The sequence below is a fragment of the Phacochoerus africanus genome, chromosome 4 (assembly GCF_016906955.1).
Source record: "Phacochoerus africanus isolate WHEZ1 chromosome 4, ROS_Pafr_v1, whole genome shotgun sequence".
Taxonomy (NCBI): domain Eukaryota; kingdom Metazoa; phylum Chordata; class Mammalia; order Artiodactyla; family Suidae; genus Phacochoerus; species Phacochoerus africanus.
Window position 1 is genome coordinate 8,467,316 of NC_062547.1, and position 15,150 is coordinate 8,482,465.

The following is a 15,150-nucleotide window of genomic DNA, read 5'->3' on the forward strand; positions in this document are numbered from 1 at the left end:
CTGGGTGGGCCTGGTGCCTGGATGTTTTGGAAAGACGCTGAGCACACACTCAGAAACACAGCCATGTGTATGTGATGCCCACCTGAGTGGACGTATACTCCGCCAACACCCTCCGGGGACACTTCCTCCTTCCCCGTGTCTCTGAGACAAGGGCCGGCAGCTTCCTGGTTTCCCACCAAGTGATGAAGCTGCAGCATCGCCCTTCCCCCCAAAGAAGCCACTCTGGGTGGGGGTGGGGGGCTCAGGCGCACGTACCCTTGGTTGCTATAGGGAAGGCTGGCCCAACCCTACCCCTGAGATTTTTTTTTTTCTTTTCTGGGGGGTGGGGTGGGCATTTTTTAGGGCTGCACCTGTGGCATATGGAGGTTCCCAAGCTAGGGGTCGAATCGGAGCTGTAGCCCCTGGCCTACACCACAGCCACAGCAACATGGGATCTGAGTCCCATCTGCAGCCTACACCACAGCTCATGCAACACTGGATCCTTAACCCACTGACCAAGGCCAGGGATCGAAGCTGCATCCTCATGGATGCTAGTTGGTTTTGTTTTCACTGAGCCACGATGGAAATGCCTTTTTTTTTTTTAATTAAAGTATAGTTGATTTGTAATATTTCTTCAAGTTCTGTTATATAGCCCAGTGACCCAATCACACACAGTTCCCTGGGCCGTGCAGCAGGGCCCTTTTGCACATCCATTCCAGGAGATAAACAACAAGCAGGGGAGCATCTTTTTTTTTTTTTTTTGTCTTTTTGCCTTTTCTGGAGCCGCTCCCATGGCATATGGAGGTTCCCAGGCTGGGGGTCGAATCAGAGCTGTAGCCACTGGCCTACGCCAGAGCCACAGCAACACCGGATCCGAGCCACGTCTGCTACCTACACCACAGCTCACGGCAATGCAGGACCCCCAACCCACTGAGCAAGGCCAGGGATCGAACCTGCAACCTCATGGTCCCTAGTCGGATTCGTTAACCACTGAGCCACGACGGGAACTCCAGGGGAGCATTTTTGATTTTAATATCAGCCCCTGAGTTTCGAAGCATGAATGTGGGCACCCTAGAAGCGTCAGATGGAATTCATAACTTCCAAGTCAGCATAAGAAAAAAAAAAAAGGAGAGTAATACAGAAGATTTTAACAATCCAATAGCAAGCCAGAAAGGTGAACATGTAAGGAAAAATAGCAAGTGTAAATAGACAACACAAAAGAAGATGGTACACATGAAACCAAACATACCAGGAATCACAGGAGGAGCACTGGCCGGGCACATCATCAGTCCCACGGAGGGCACTGCCAGCCTCCCCTGCCTAGCGTGGCCGTGTAACTGATCACTCGCTGATGAAGTATACGGGTAAGCAGTGTGCGCCCAGCCCAGGCCCGGGGCTTATGACATCAGGTCATACGTATGGGCCTTGGCCATCCTTTCTATTTGCCTTCTCAGTGGTTGAAAGCTAGATGTGGTGGCAGCTGAGCTTTTGCCATGCAGGTGGTGCTCTTGCCCTGGGGGTGGTAGGATGATGACCACATGACCCCCAGAGTCTGTGGGGAGCAGAGCTGTCCATGGACCTGGACGAGTTCTCTGTTAGACAAGAAGGAAAGAAACATCTAAAAAAAAAATTTTTTTTTTTTTCCTTTTCTCTTTTAGGGCCGCACCTGTGGCATATGGAAGTTCCCAGGCTAGGGGTCAAATCCGAGCTGCAGCTGCCAGTCTACACCATAGCCATAGCCACTCCAGATCCAAGGCGCATCTGTGACCCACATCTTAGTTTGCGACAATGTGAGATCCTTAACCCGCTGATCGAGGCCAGAAATTGAACCAGCATCCTCATGGATACCAGTTGGGTTCTTAACCTGCTGAGCCACAACAGGAACTCCTAAATGTCTAAAATTTTTGAAGCCACTGTAGTTTGGAGTATCTTCCTTAGGCTACAAAGCCTGCCTCCTTGTCTGGGCCCTGCAGGAGCACAGAGCCAAATTCCTGGCAGAGAGAGCGGCAGAGTTTCCAGAGCCTTCGAGGTCTCATGCCTACCCTCTGCGATGAGGCCCAAGGCCTCTGCAGGCTCAGGCTCGTAGCTTCAGAAGCGAGCCAGGCAGGCTGAATGCCATGGTGACAGGTGGACAGTTTAATGAGGGGAGGGGACGGGGGCCATCTGGTGGGGCCCCAGATACAGCTGGCCCTCCTCTTCTCTGGCTGGGCCCTCCGGAACCCTCCTCAGTAGTGGACACAGTAGAGCTGGATGCTGCCACTGATCTGCAGCTCTCGTAGCCGCTCCAGGGCCTGTGGGCCCAGGCTGGTGGCCCCCAGGCCTTGCCCGTTGAGTGCCAACTTCAGCCCTCCCTCCTGGCACAGGAGCAGCACCTGGGAAAGGAGGGCAGGGGGCGCTGCAGGCTACTAGACCCTCCCTTACCTGCGTGATGTCCCACTCAGCGAGCCGCTCTGCTCCTCCCACCTGAGGACACAAAGACTGGACCCGAGGGGCACCCAGTGGTGGGCAAGACCAGGACTAGGGGCCCGGCTTGTCACCAGCCCTTCCACATGGATCTGCTCAGGTCTGGGCCTGTTTCACCATCTGTAACAGTGGCTGCGTCCCCTGGAGGAGTGGTCTCAACCTAAGTTGCACCTTGGAGTCATTAGGGGGGATTTATATTAATTTACCTGCTTTTTAGGGCTGCTCCTGAGGCATATGGAAGTTCCCAGGTTAGGGGTCTATCCCAGCCACAGCAGCATGAGATCCCAGCCAACTCTGAGACCTCACCACAGCTCAGGGCAGGCCAGATCCTTAACCCACTGAGCAAGGTCTGGAATTGAACCTGCTTCCTCATGGATACTAGTCAGGTTCATTACTGCTGAGCCCCAATAGGAACTCCTTAAGGGGGCTTTTAAATAATGCCCATGTCAGGGCCTGCCCTGTTTAATTACATGGGGAGGGGGAGGTTTCTGGGCATGAAATTCCCCCACAGGGCTCTTCCCTCTCCCACCACTCTGGCTTCCCCGCCCCCAGGACGCACCCCCAGTGCTTCTGGAAGGGAATGCAGCTCTGCAGCCTAGCCCTGGGGGGCCAGGCGTCTTGGCTCTCACCCACCTCGAAGAATCGCTGGGGGTAGAAGAGGAAGGGGGCCGGGATCAGCTTCTTCCCGCCCCAGCGCGAGACCCAGGCTAGAGTTCTGTCTGCAAAGGATGCCCTGAGCGTCACAGGAACGTGGGCGGCCTCGTCCCGCAGACGGAGTGTGAAACTGCGGGGGAGGGCGGGAGAGGGGGCTCAGCCTCCGCAGTCCCCAGGCCCTGGCCCCCTGACTCCTCCGGGCTGTGGCTGCTGATCCTGAGCAGCGGGATGGAGGTGGGACGACGGCGGCTGGAAGAATGGGCACAGATTCCAGCCCCAGAAAGAGCTGAGTGGCCTCCCTGCTTCCATCCGCTGGAATCACTTCATTGCCACCCGCGGGCTGGAGCGCCCGTCCCCACCCGCCTCCCCAGATCAGGCTTTGCCTTCCCACTGGCCTGAAGACTCTGGGAGGCCTCAGGGGCCTCTCTCCGCTCTGTCGGGCACAGCCCTCTGCTGGGTAATGAATTCCCACCCTCAGGTGCCTGGTGATGCTCTGTGGAAGCTCTTTGAGGCTACAGCGTATCCTGACTCAGTGGTTAGGCAGGGGAGGTAGAGAGGGAAGGACGAACTTGTCATGCAAATGAACCAGGTGCCCCCAGTTCAAGCCAGCTGCCCTCAGAAAATAGCAGCAGCAGCAGCAGCAGCAGTGCATTTACTGCAGGTCTGCTAAGCGCCAGGCACTGTGCTAAGCCTTGAGGTTCGTGGCCCAGGGTTGACTTAGCCTGTAAAAATGTTCTGGCTGGTTCTCAGTATTCTTCAACTTCAATACCATTCTCAAAGAATGAGAACATTTATAAATGCTGGCTTCCAGCTTCTTTTTTTTTTTTTTAGGGGCCACGCCTGCGGCATATGGAGGTTCCTAGGCTAGGGGTCAAAACGGAGCTGAAGCCGCCGGCCTACGCCACAGCCACAGCAACTCGGGATCCGAGCCGCATCTGTGACCTACACCACAGCTCACAGCAACACTGGATCCTTAATGCACTGAGCGAGGCCAGGGATCGGACCTGCGTCCTCTTGGATAGCAGTTGGGTTTGTTAAACACAGAGCCATGACGGGAACTCCCAGCTTCTCTCTCTCTCTTTTTTTTTTTTGTCTTTTGCCATTTGTTGGGCCGCTCCCGTGGCATATGGAGGTTCCCAGGCTAGGGGTCTAATCGGAGCTGTTGACACCAGCCCACGCCAGAGCCACAGCAACGTGGGATCCGAGCCGTGTCTGCGACCTACACCACAGCTCACGGCAACGCCGGATCGTCAACCCACTGAGCAAGGGCAGGGATCGAACCCGTAACCTCATGGTTCCTAGTTGGATTCGTTAGCCACTGCACCACGACGGGAACTCCCAGCTTCTCTTTTTAAAAGAGAATAATAATCAGGAGAGCTGGCACGAGTGAGTCTATGGTATCCTTTCTGATACACCAGCTTCTCAACCTGGTGCCTCCCTATTTATGTGACCTGTCTGGCCTCTGAGGACATGTGAATTCATGGGCCTTTAATGACGGCAGTCACTTGCTGTGTCATTAATAATTGTCATGTGACTTTGAGCTAAGACATGAACCTGGTCTCCTGCCTCTAAGGTTTTTTTGGGGGGGGTCGGGGTATGGGTTCTTTCCTTCTCTCTTTGCCCCGTGGCATATGGAGTTTCTGCGCCAGGGATCAGACATGAGCTGCAGCTGTGACCTATACTGTGGCTGCAGCAACACCACATCCTTAGTAACCCACTGTGCGGGGCTGGGGCTGGGACCTGCTACCTAGGGCTCCAGAGATGCTGCCAACCCCACTGCACCATAGTGGGAACCTCTAGGGGTTCTTTCTTTCACTGGGAACTTTTCCGTTTTCTCCATAGGGTTGGGATTATCATTCTCCTTTTTTTTTTCTTTCTGATGGGACAACTTAGGACTCCAGGCTCAAGATCACAGTTCATATGAGGCAAACCCAGGAATCCAACCCAGTGCCTGGGCTTTGGAGGCCCATGCTGTCCAGGACTGCGCTGCATGCCTGCTCGGAATTCGCAGGCCTGACCAGGAGCATGTGTGCAGGGCAAGGGCTTATTGAGGTCAGTGACTTTAAAACAAAAACATGAGTTCCCATCGTCCGTCGCGCAGCGGAAACGAATCTGACTAGCATCCATGAGGATGCAGGTTCGATCCCTGGCCTTGCTCAGTGGGTTAAGGATCCGGTGTTGCCGTGAGCTGTGGTGTAGGTCACAGATGTGGCTCTCATCTGGCGTGGCTGTGGCTGTGGCTGTGGTGTAGCCTGGAGGCTACAGCTCCGATTCGACCCCTAGCCTGGGAACCTCCATATGCCGCAAATGCGGCCCTTAAAAAGCAAAAAACAAACAAAAAAACCCCCCCAACCCCCCCCCCCAAAAAAAAACAGAAGGGGTTTGGGTAGGGAGCACATGAGAGTTCTCACTCCTCTTCCCCTCCACCAAAACAATTCTGATGCCACATTTGTGGAGCCCTCGCTACGTGCCTGGCACAATTCTATGCATTTATGCTGTCCCTGAACTTGGCACTATTTTGATCCCTTTTTACAGACAAGGAAACTGAACCATAGGAAGGAAAAGTAGTTGCTGTGAAGTTGCACAGGTGTTAACTGTCCTTAGCAGGAGCCAAAACCAGGAAATCTGGCCCAGAAAAGTCATGAAATCCAGGATAATTCCAGAAAGAAGGAAAGGAGGAGAGAAGGAAAGAAGGAAAAAGAAAGAAATAAAGGGAAAGAGAAAGACACGTGTCTAACTGGCTTGGGGCCCACAGGTTTTGGAGGTGGAGCGGGAGCGCCCCCTGTGGGAGGAGTCGGGCAGCATCCGCTTGGTTATTGAGTCCCTCTAAGTCCCTACCTCTGGCACTGTGTCACTGTGGGAGGTCACAGCCTGTATCTGGGGCTCAGCCTGTGCCTTTAAAGGGCCTTTTCCTGAGGCTCCAGCTGGGACCTGCGGCGAGAGGCTGGCTGGCCTGCCCTGAAGTACAGGCAGGGAAGGTACTCCCAGAACTGTGGCTGCTGGTGCATGAAGGTGGCCTGAGCCCTGGACCCAATCCCAGACCAGACTTTCACAAGCTCTGTGACCCTGGGCAGTTGCTTTCTACTCATCTGTAAGGGGATGAAATGAAATAGTGGTGCTGGAGATTAAAGTAGTGAGGCTTGGAGTTCCCTTGTGGCTCAGCCGTTCACAAATCCGACTAGCATCCATGAAGACGCAGGTTCGATCCCTGGCCTTGCTCAGTGGGTTAAGGATCCCGTGCTGCCGAGAGCTGTGGTGTAGGTCGCAGACATGGCTTAGATCCCACGTGGCTGGAGTAGTCTGGGGGCTACAGCTCCGATTCGACCCCTAGCCTAGGAACCTCCATATGGTGCAGGTGCGGCCCTAAAAGAAGACAAAAAAAAAAAAGGCTCACAAAATTCTCAGCTGGCACAGAGCTGTGGCTCCCTCCCTCCTTCTGGATACTTACTCCTTCGGCTCTGGCAAGACCAGTCCCCGCACTATGATGACCTGTCCGGGCCAGAGACCCCGGGGAAGGGCACGCGAACAGGGCACCTCCTGAAGGAACACGAGAGATGACTGAGATGGGGAGGGGGTAGCTGAGCAGGGCCCTGTAGGGCTCCTGGGCACACAAGCCTTTCTGGGTCCTCCATTCCTTGTTTTTAGGGACGAAGCTTCAGGCTCCATGACCTTCCCTGAGTTCCAAAGGGCAGGTTTCAAACAGTCACTGATCAGGGAAGGGAGGGGATGCAGAGACCAGGGCCAAGAGACAATGGTGCAGCCGTGGCGCAGGGTCCTGGTTCCTCTCAAGGAATATACACAGCAATATCTTTGAGTCTTTCTGCAGAACTAAAACCCCCAGCAAATGGAAGATGCTAAGTACCTGCCAAAGCCGTCTTCATTCCTGAAAGGAGGACCAACAGCACCAGTCCTGGGGCCACTAAGGCTGGCCTCTACCCTGATCTGCCGTCCTATTTTCCACTCCCCAAACTGTAAAACCGCTTTCTAAGCTCTCCCAAGGCGGGGCCCAGTCTTTAAGGTGTTCGCCTGTTGTGGCCTCCTTTGGCAAAGCCATAAAGGTATCTTTTTTCTCCTTCATCCCAAACTCTGTATCCATGTTTCTTTTCTTTTTTTTTAAATTAAATTATTTTTTTTAATCTTTTTGTCTTTTTAGGGCTGCACCTGCAGCATATGGAGATTCCCAGGCTAGGGGTTGAATTGGAGCAGCTGCCGCCGCCGCTGCCGGCCTACACCACAGCCGCAGCCACGCCAGATCTGGTCTGTTTGTGATCTACACCACAGCTCACGGCAACATCGGATCCTTAACCCACTGAGCAAGGCCAGGGATCGAACCCCTCAACCTCATGGTTCCTAGTTGGATTCGTTTCTGCTGCGCCACGATGGGACCTCCTGTCTCCACGTTTCTAGTTGGCAATGGTGGACCGAGGCCGAGTTTCGAAGCTGAGTTTGGGCAACAAGGCAGCTGCCCCTAAGATTTGCTTCCTGGGCCACCCTTAAGCACCAGGGAGCCCTGGGGCAAGTGAGTTTCTGCCTCTAGGCCTGCATCCTGGAGGAGACAGCTCTGCTCATTTATTAAACACCTATTGCATGCTCCCCTCCTGTAGTCCATTCTCCCTGGTTCTTCCTTGACTCCCTCTCCCCCCGCCCCTCATGCCATGAGCTCCTAATGCTGCACTTCAGGCTGTAATGGCTCATTTGCTGGTCTGCCTCCCCACCAGCCTGTGAGCAGCTGGAGGGCTGGAGCTGGCTTGTGCCCCTGTCCTAGAGCCTGGCACTGGGCCTGGCACAGAATAGCAGATGATTGCATGAAGGATGAATGGAGAAAAGGTAAAATAAAGATGGAGCTTCAGCCTGAAGCTGCCAGCCCACCCTCAGTGTGCGGTTTCCTATCAAGGAGGGGAAAGCCCATGTTGAAGCCGTCTCCCAGCAGGTGGGGGTGCCCGCCCACCCGCCCACCCCTGAAGGAGCAGGTTCACTCACCAGCCTGGGGCTCTTCAGCAGGAAAGGCTGTCAAGGAAAGAAAGAGAGGACATGGAGGCCACGTGGTGTTTGCTCTGTTGAAAGGGAACCTCTTATTCTTTTTTTTTTTTGTCTTTTTGTCGTTTTTAGGGCCGTACCCCGCGGCATATGGAGATTCCTGGGCTGGGGGTCTAATTGAAGCTACAGCTGCCGGCCTATGCCAGAGCCACAGCAACACCAGATCCAAGCCGCATCTGCGACCTACACCACAGCTCACGGCAATGCCGGATCCTTAACCCACTGAGCAAGGCCAGGGGTTGAACCTGCAACTTCATGGTTCCTAGTTGGATTCATTTCCGTTGCACCATGACAGGAACTCTGAGATTATTCTTAAAAATTGGGGATATTTGGGATTGGCCTCTCCAGAGATAATACAGGATATAATGACTGGAGCCCCAGTGGAGTCCTCTTGAAGTCAGATGGACACCAGCTCTGGAATATTGGGGAGGAACTGGATGGAGGGGTGTCGTTCACTCCCTGTGTGGCTCTGGGCAGGCACTGGCTACCTCACAGGGTTGCTGAGAACTGAAAGCTCCAACTGAGGTGGATTGGATCTTCTGATAGGAATACTGGGGCCCTGCCAGCTCACCCCACCCATCGTTCTGGTCTGGTCCTGGTGCAGGGAGAGGCAAGTCTTGGCTCCCTAGGGCTGGGGTGGAGCCAGCCATAACCATGGCAACCGTGCAGTGAGGGAAGGGGCAGCTGGGCCTGATGCAGTGAAAGTAGGGCCCCCTGGGGGAGGCTCAGGGCTCAGCCGATGTGGCTGGGACCGCCAGGGCCACCCTGCTCCCAAGAAACTCACGTGTCCAACCGGATACTCGCTACCGCCCTCCACAAACGGCTGTTAGGAGAGAGAAGAAGCAACAGGCAGGGTTCGGGACCACTGCAAGCCCCAGGGCCATTTATTTGGCCCTTGCCTGCCCTGTGTGTCTGGGAGGGGGCAGCGGCTGGCTGTGGCCTTGATAGCCTCTCATCTCCCTGAGGCCTTTTCAGGGTTCTTAAACCCTGCATTTTGAACATGCTCTCCTGGGCCCCACTTCTGATATACTGAATCAGAATTTCTGGTGGCATGTTCCTGAAATCTGCATTTTTTTTGGTCTTTTTGCCTTTTTTAGGGCTGCTTTCTGCAGCATTTGGAGGTTCCCAGGCTAGGGGTCTAAATCAGAGCTGTAGCCGCTGGCCTACACCTCAGCCACAGCAACGTGGGATCTGAGCCGCATCTGCGACCTACACCACAGCTCATGGCAACGCCAGATCCCTAACCCGCTGAGAAAGGCCAGGGATCGAACCAGCAACCTCATGGTTCCCAGTTGGATTCGTTAACCACTGTGCCACGACGGGAACTCCACTCCTGCGTTTTTAGAAGCTCCTTAGTCGGGAGTGCTACAGCCAGTGCTACATTTGGGCTGCGCGGCTCCAAGTTTCCAGGTCATTTGCCTTCAGGCCACTGCTCTCCACTGACCAGACCCCATGCCAGTACAGACGTCTTACCCGAGGGTCTTGGGCCCCCTTCTGGGGTCGCCTCACCCCCCCTTATGTCCAACACCTCGATGGATTCCCTCCACCTTGGTTATAACTGGTGTCACAGGGCTTGTCTGGGGCAGCAGGGGGTCCGGCCTGTCCAGGCATCAGGGGACATCAGAGGCTACTGCTACCCAGGCTTTGGCCCCAAGTGAACTTACGTTGATGTTCAGAAACCCGACGGCTGTCACCAAGATGTCACCGTATATGCCCAGGGTGTCTACACGGGACAGCGGAAGCCGGTAGCGGTAGTGGAGAAAGTGGTGTCCATTCACGCTCACCTGGAGAGATAGACAAGAACAGGCTTGGCAGCAGCTGATGCTCCTAAGTCCATGCTTGCTGGGCATCCGTGAACACGCTTCCTCATTTCTCACACCAACTTAAATCTTCCTCATTCAATGTCACGCCAACTCTACTAGGCAGGCACCTGTTACAGATCAGGTGCCTGAGGCTCAGGGAGCTTAACCGACCTCCCCAAGGTTGCGGTGTGGAGCTGGCAGATGCCGCACCCGCCAATGCCCCTCTCTGCCCCTGACACAGCCCTTCCCCTTGTCGGCCCCACTTCCCCTCTCAGCTGCCCTGCTGGCACCTGTAGCAGTCTCATCCCCATTCAAGGTAGGAAATGGAGGCTCATGAGGCCATGTGGACCCCTGTCCCACAGGTCCCGCCCTCACTGCTGGCTCCCACCAGGTCCCTCCCCACTGGAGACGTCTGAAAATCCCTCTGGCAGGAGTTCATATCAGTGGTGAAAGACTTGAGCCAACTTCTCTCTCCCGATCCCCTGCCCCCTCAGCTGCGAGATGGGGAGAATGAAAGTACCATCCTCCTGGAGTTCCCATTGTGGCTCAGCGGTAAAGAACCCAACTGCCCATGTGGATGTGGGTTTGATTCCTAGCCTCACTCAGCAGGTTAAGGATCCTATGTTGCTGTGGCTGGGGTGTAGGCCGGCAGCTGCAGCTCTGATTCGACCCCTACCTGGTAACCTCCATATGCCACGGGTGCAGCCCTAAAAAACAAGAAACAAACAAAAAAGGAAAGTAGCTTCCTCCTGGGTTGTTGTGAGAATTCAATGGGCTGATATTTAAGGGCTTAGAGCAGAGCCGGGCATATGGCAGGTGCTCTGTAGATGCTTCCCTCTGACTATGGCCTCGGTGCCAGCCCATAAAGCCTGCTGAATGCTGCCACATGCACAGGGCCATGTGGGCCCAGGGCAGCTTGGAAGCAGGCTTGGCAGCTCCTTGGTGCCCTGGGTCCTAGACTGTGCCCTCAAGACCCCACCTAACACAGTGACATGGAGAATTCAGCTGAAGGAAGGAAGGGCAGAAGGACACAAGTTCAGGACCCCTGGTGTCTGTCCCTTCCACTCACCTTCATCTCCTCATTTCCAAAGAGAAAGAGGATGAGGAAGCTGGCTCCTCTCTGCAGGGCCAGGTGGGGCCACCGGGCCTCGGCTTGCCAGTGCCCGCCCTGAAGGGTGTTGCAGATGACGTGGGGCTTGGTGGTATGGAAGCGAGGGTTGAAATGGATGGCAATATCCGGCCGGGGATGTAGGCTGCAGCCGCACTGGAAGTCCACCTGGAACCTGGTGGGCGGGGGGTGAGGCTCTCAAAGGGCACCTCCAATCAGAGACCCCCCAGAAACCCCAAAGGCAGAGAGGAAGCCCCGTGGAGCAGCCCCCTTACCTGCGCGCATCTAGAGGGACCACTCCCTGGAGCAGGACCATCTTGCCTGCTCGCAGGCCACCAAAAATCGTCGTGACATAAGGAACCACCTGCATAAGGGGAGAAACCCACCCACATGGGGTAGGAAAAACGTCCTCAAGAGCCCGGGGAGGTGGAGAGGGGAGAGCGACAAGAAAACTCACCTCTCCCACCCCAAACAGAAAACATCCTTATGAGGAAAGATTTATTTTCTCCGAAATGTTTTCTTCCGTCTCCTCCCCTTTCCTGGTCTTTCACACATCAAAGCCACATTGCACAGGGGGAACCAGATTCAGCTCCCCTGCCCCCTCGGAGCGCCAGCCCAGCCCCTTTCCCCAGCTCCAAGGGCACAAGAGTGTCCCCAGGGAGGCTGGCTGCCACCCTGGCCTCCAGAAGCCTGCTGTCAGAGCTTCCTGAGGACTGTCCATTGGCCAGAGCCTGGGAAGTGGGAGGCAGAAGGATGGCCAAGTTGGGACCTGAGCACAGACCCTGACCTGACAACGACCCCGCCCATCTTCCCAGCTTACCTTTCCCCTGTCGTGCCTAAAACACAACACAGTACAATTTTACCACTCCTGACCTTTTCTGGAGCTGTTTCCTCTGCCTTCCCTCCACCCTGAGAAATCTGCCTTGACTTTACAGGCTCTGACACCTTCTCTAAGCATCATCCATTTTGGTACCCAAATTACTGCTTCCCTCAGCATGCTCTCTGCTGGCATGGCTAGTTTGGCCCCTGGCCCGCTGGCTTAGAGGGAACCAGGTGGCGGCTGTTCACCCTGGGAGGCACAAACCCCTCAAAGCTGAAGCCCTGTCTTTTGCTTCTGCAGGTTCAGTGCCTGGCCTGGCCCAGCCGGAGCTCTGAAGAGATGTCTGCAGACCAAACGTGAATGTGCCACAGGTACGAAATGGGCAGTATCACAAGACTGGCCCTCATGCGATGTTCTCCAGCTCCCAGCAGCCTTCAGAAGCTGCATCCCAACAGTGCTGCCCTCTAGGTGGGGGCTCCCAGCTTGCAAAGCAAGGAGCTGCTATATACAGGCTGGGGAGGTGCAGGAGACCCCGAGCTGTCAGAATAACCACAGGTTAGGCAGGCTCAGCCGGTCAGTCCTTCCTCCTTCCCAGGCTCTGCGCCTGGCCTGTAATTAACTGAGCTGATGCAGTGCGCCAGGGAGCAGAGGACCAAGTAAAGAGAAAATGATAATTAGTGCTCATTAGTGGGAGGGTAGTGTCTGCTGGGAGTTCAGCCTTCTGTAAAGCATGCCAGGCTTAAGGAAATCTGCTGGGCACTAAGCTAAAGGAGGAATCCAGGAAACCCCAACCCAATCTCTCTCCGACCTGGAGGTTTCGACCTGACTCCCTTCCAGGCTGGAGATGAATGGCCCTGTCTGTGTGATCAGCGTCCCCGCAATGACACCCACGCCCCCCAGGCTGTAGCAGGGGACAGCACTGTGTCTCCAGGACTTACTACTTTTTTTTCTTTTTAGGGATGGACCTGCAGCATATGGACGTTCCCAGGCTAGGGGTCGAATCAGAGCTGCAGTTGCTGGCCTACGCCACAGCCACTGTAACACCAGATCCAGCCATGTCTGTGACCTACACTGCATCTTGTGGCAAGGCCAGATCCTTGACCTACTGAGTGGGGCAGGGGATCAAACCTGCATCCTCATGGATACCTGTTGGGTTTGCTACTGCTGAGCCACAAGGGGAACTCCAGACCCTACTACTTTTATTTTTTATTTTTTTTCTTATCTTTTTGCCTTTTCTTGAGCCGCTCCCGTGGCATATGGAGATTCCTAGGGTAGGGGTCTAATTGGAGCTGTAGACACCGGCCTACGCCAGAGCCACAGCAACACGGGATCCAAGCCGCATCTGCGACCCACACCACAGCTCACGGCAACACCAGATTCTTAACCCACCGAGCAAGGCCAGGGATCGACCCCACAACCTCATGGTTCCTAGTCGGATTCGTTAACCACTGCGCCACAGCGGCAACTCCCAGACCCTACTACTTTTAAAATGTGAAGGACCCGTGAGCCCAACAGTCACTGACACTCAGGTGGGGATGAACTGTCAGCCACGTTGCTAAGCTCAGGAGGGTTTCCAGAGCCCATGGGGCTGGGGAAGCTGGACCCAGGACTGAGGGCCTCGCCATCCCCCCATCCCTCACCCCCCGACTGCCAGTCTGAGCCCAACTGAGCCCTGAGACCCTGGAGGTTCCAGATCTGAGCAGATGCTCACCGGGTGGAAGACTGGCGGCTGCAGGATGAAGGTGTCAGGAAGCGGGTCCAGTTTCTCTCCAGGTGACATGGGGGGGGGCACCTCCAACTTGGGCTGCAGATCCCAATTCCAGAGCCCTGCCCCCACTGGACTGACTCACCTTCCCAGCCCGATCCTAAGTGCCTGAGGCAGCTCTCCCAGCTGTCAGTCTCACCTGTACCTGGCAGGGTCCTAATGACGCTAGGAGCAGGGCTGGGAGGGCAGCTGTCCACCCCCAGGGTCTCACCCCAGCTGCAGCCCCACTGGCTGGACTGGGTGTCAGCAAAAATTCGTGGTGAGGGGCACGAAGCTTGCACTAACCAGACAACTAACCAGCCCCCAGGCCCTGAAGCTCACTGCCCCTTGAAGAGGGAGCCCAGAGGCTGGTTCTTTTGCGGTCAATAGGGATCTGCCCTTGCGGTCAGAGGCAGGAAAGGTGGTACACGTGGGCGGGTCCCAGGAGAAGCCCCGCCCCCAGCTTCCTGGCCACCAATGAGTGGTTTCTCCTCCCCTCCCACAACATTTTCCATCTCGCCCTCATTTCTCTGCCCCTTTCCCCACTCTTCTCCCTTTGGCAAGTTTTATAATCCTCTGGGGCTCCGTTTCAGCACCGGCTGGAAACGCCAGGGCCCAGCTGGGGTCACAAGGAAGTGGGGTGGTGAGAAGTGAGAAAGGGCGGGGAGAGAGGGGACTCTCTTAAATTGAGAAAAGGCAGCGGTGGGCACACAGCTGCCCCGAAGGTTCTTGCTCAGCCTCTGCTGTAATGTGCTGTGTGCCCTGGGACAAGCCGCTTACCTTGGGTCATCTGTATATAGATAGGGTGACCACAGCGGCACATCTCAAATGGGGGTCTCTATCTGAGAATGGATCTAGATTCCTGCGGGCGTGTGTGTGTGTGTGTGTGTGTGTGTGTGTGTGTGTGTGATGTCAAGTTCCCCCACGATCCTTTGGACTAGTCATTCCCAGTTCTGGTTCAGATTCCAACAAAGCTTCCGCTTTAAAATGCAGTACAACCTCTCACCTTTATCCTGAGTTGGGAGGTCCTGAGATCTGACCACGATGTCAGACTTGGCCCCAGGGACTTCCTGGCAGGGCCAGGCTGGGCAAAGGCTTAAGGGCAAGGGGTGCGAGGAAAAAGTAAGCGCTTGACTGCTCTGATGGAGGGGCAAGTGCCCGGGTGGTCCTGGGGAGCTGCTCAAAGGCTGCATCTGCAGCCCGCCTGGAAGCCTGTTGAAAGTGCAAGCTTTGGGCCCCATCCCCAGACCTACTGAGGAGAAACCTCTGGTGGCAGGGCCCAGGAATCAGCATTTTAACACAGTCTCCTGGTGATTCTGATGCAAGTCAATGCTTGAGAAGCAATGACTTCGACTTAGGTCCTAACTCAGCAGGGCTTGGAGTCCCAGAAGGCTAGGAGTTTGTTGAGATCCTGCTGGGCAGGTGGAGCTGGGTGGCTGAAGGCGTTTTGAATGGGGAAATTCGATCCCAAGTGCAATCAGGAAGAATAATATACAGACCCGGGAGCAGGGGGTGGGGAGAAACTCAAAGTGGAGAAACTGGT

General features: G+C 55.3%; 1 protein-coding gene across 1 annotated transcript; it reads right to left on the minus strand.

Annotated features, from left to right (window-relative positions):
* Positions 1-1,844: 1,844 nt before the first annotated feature.
* LGALS12 (galectin 12) lies at positions 1,845-14,002 on the minus strand. The gene is made up of 9 exons (XM_047774100.1): positions 13,575-14,002; positions 11,319-11,407; positions 11,005-11,218; positions 9,798-9,917; positions 8,918-8,956; positions 8,077-8,103; positions 6,545-6,633; positions 3,076-3,226; positions 1,845-2,351 (listed from the first exon to the last, which is right to left on the minus strand). The coding sequence occupies exons 1-9, from the start codon at positions 13,641-13,643 to the stop codon at positions 2,205-2,207; spliced, it is 945 nt and encodes a 314-aa protein (XP_047630056.1). The 5' UTR covers positions 13,644-14,002; the 3' UTR covers positions 1,845-2,204.
* Between the last annotated feature and the right edge of the window lie 1,148 nt (positions 14,003-15,150).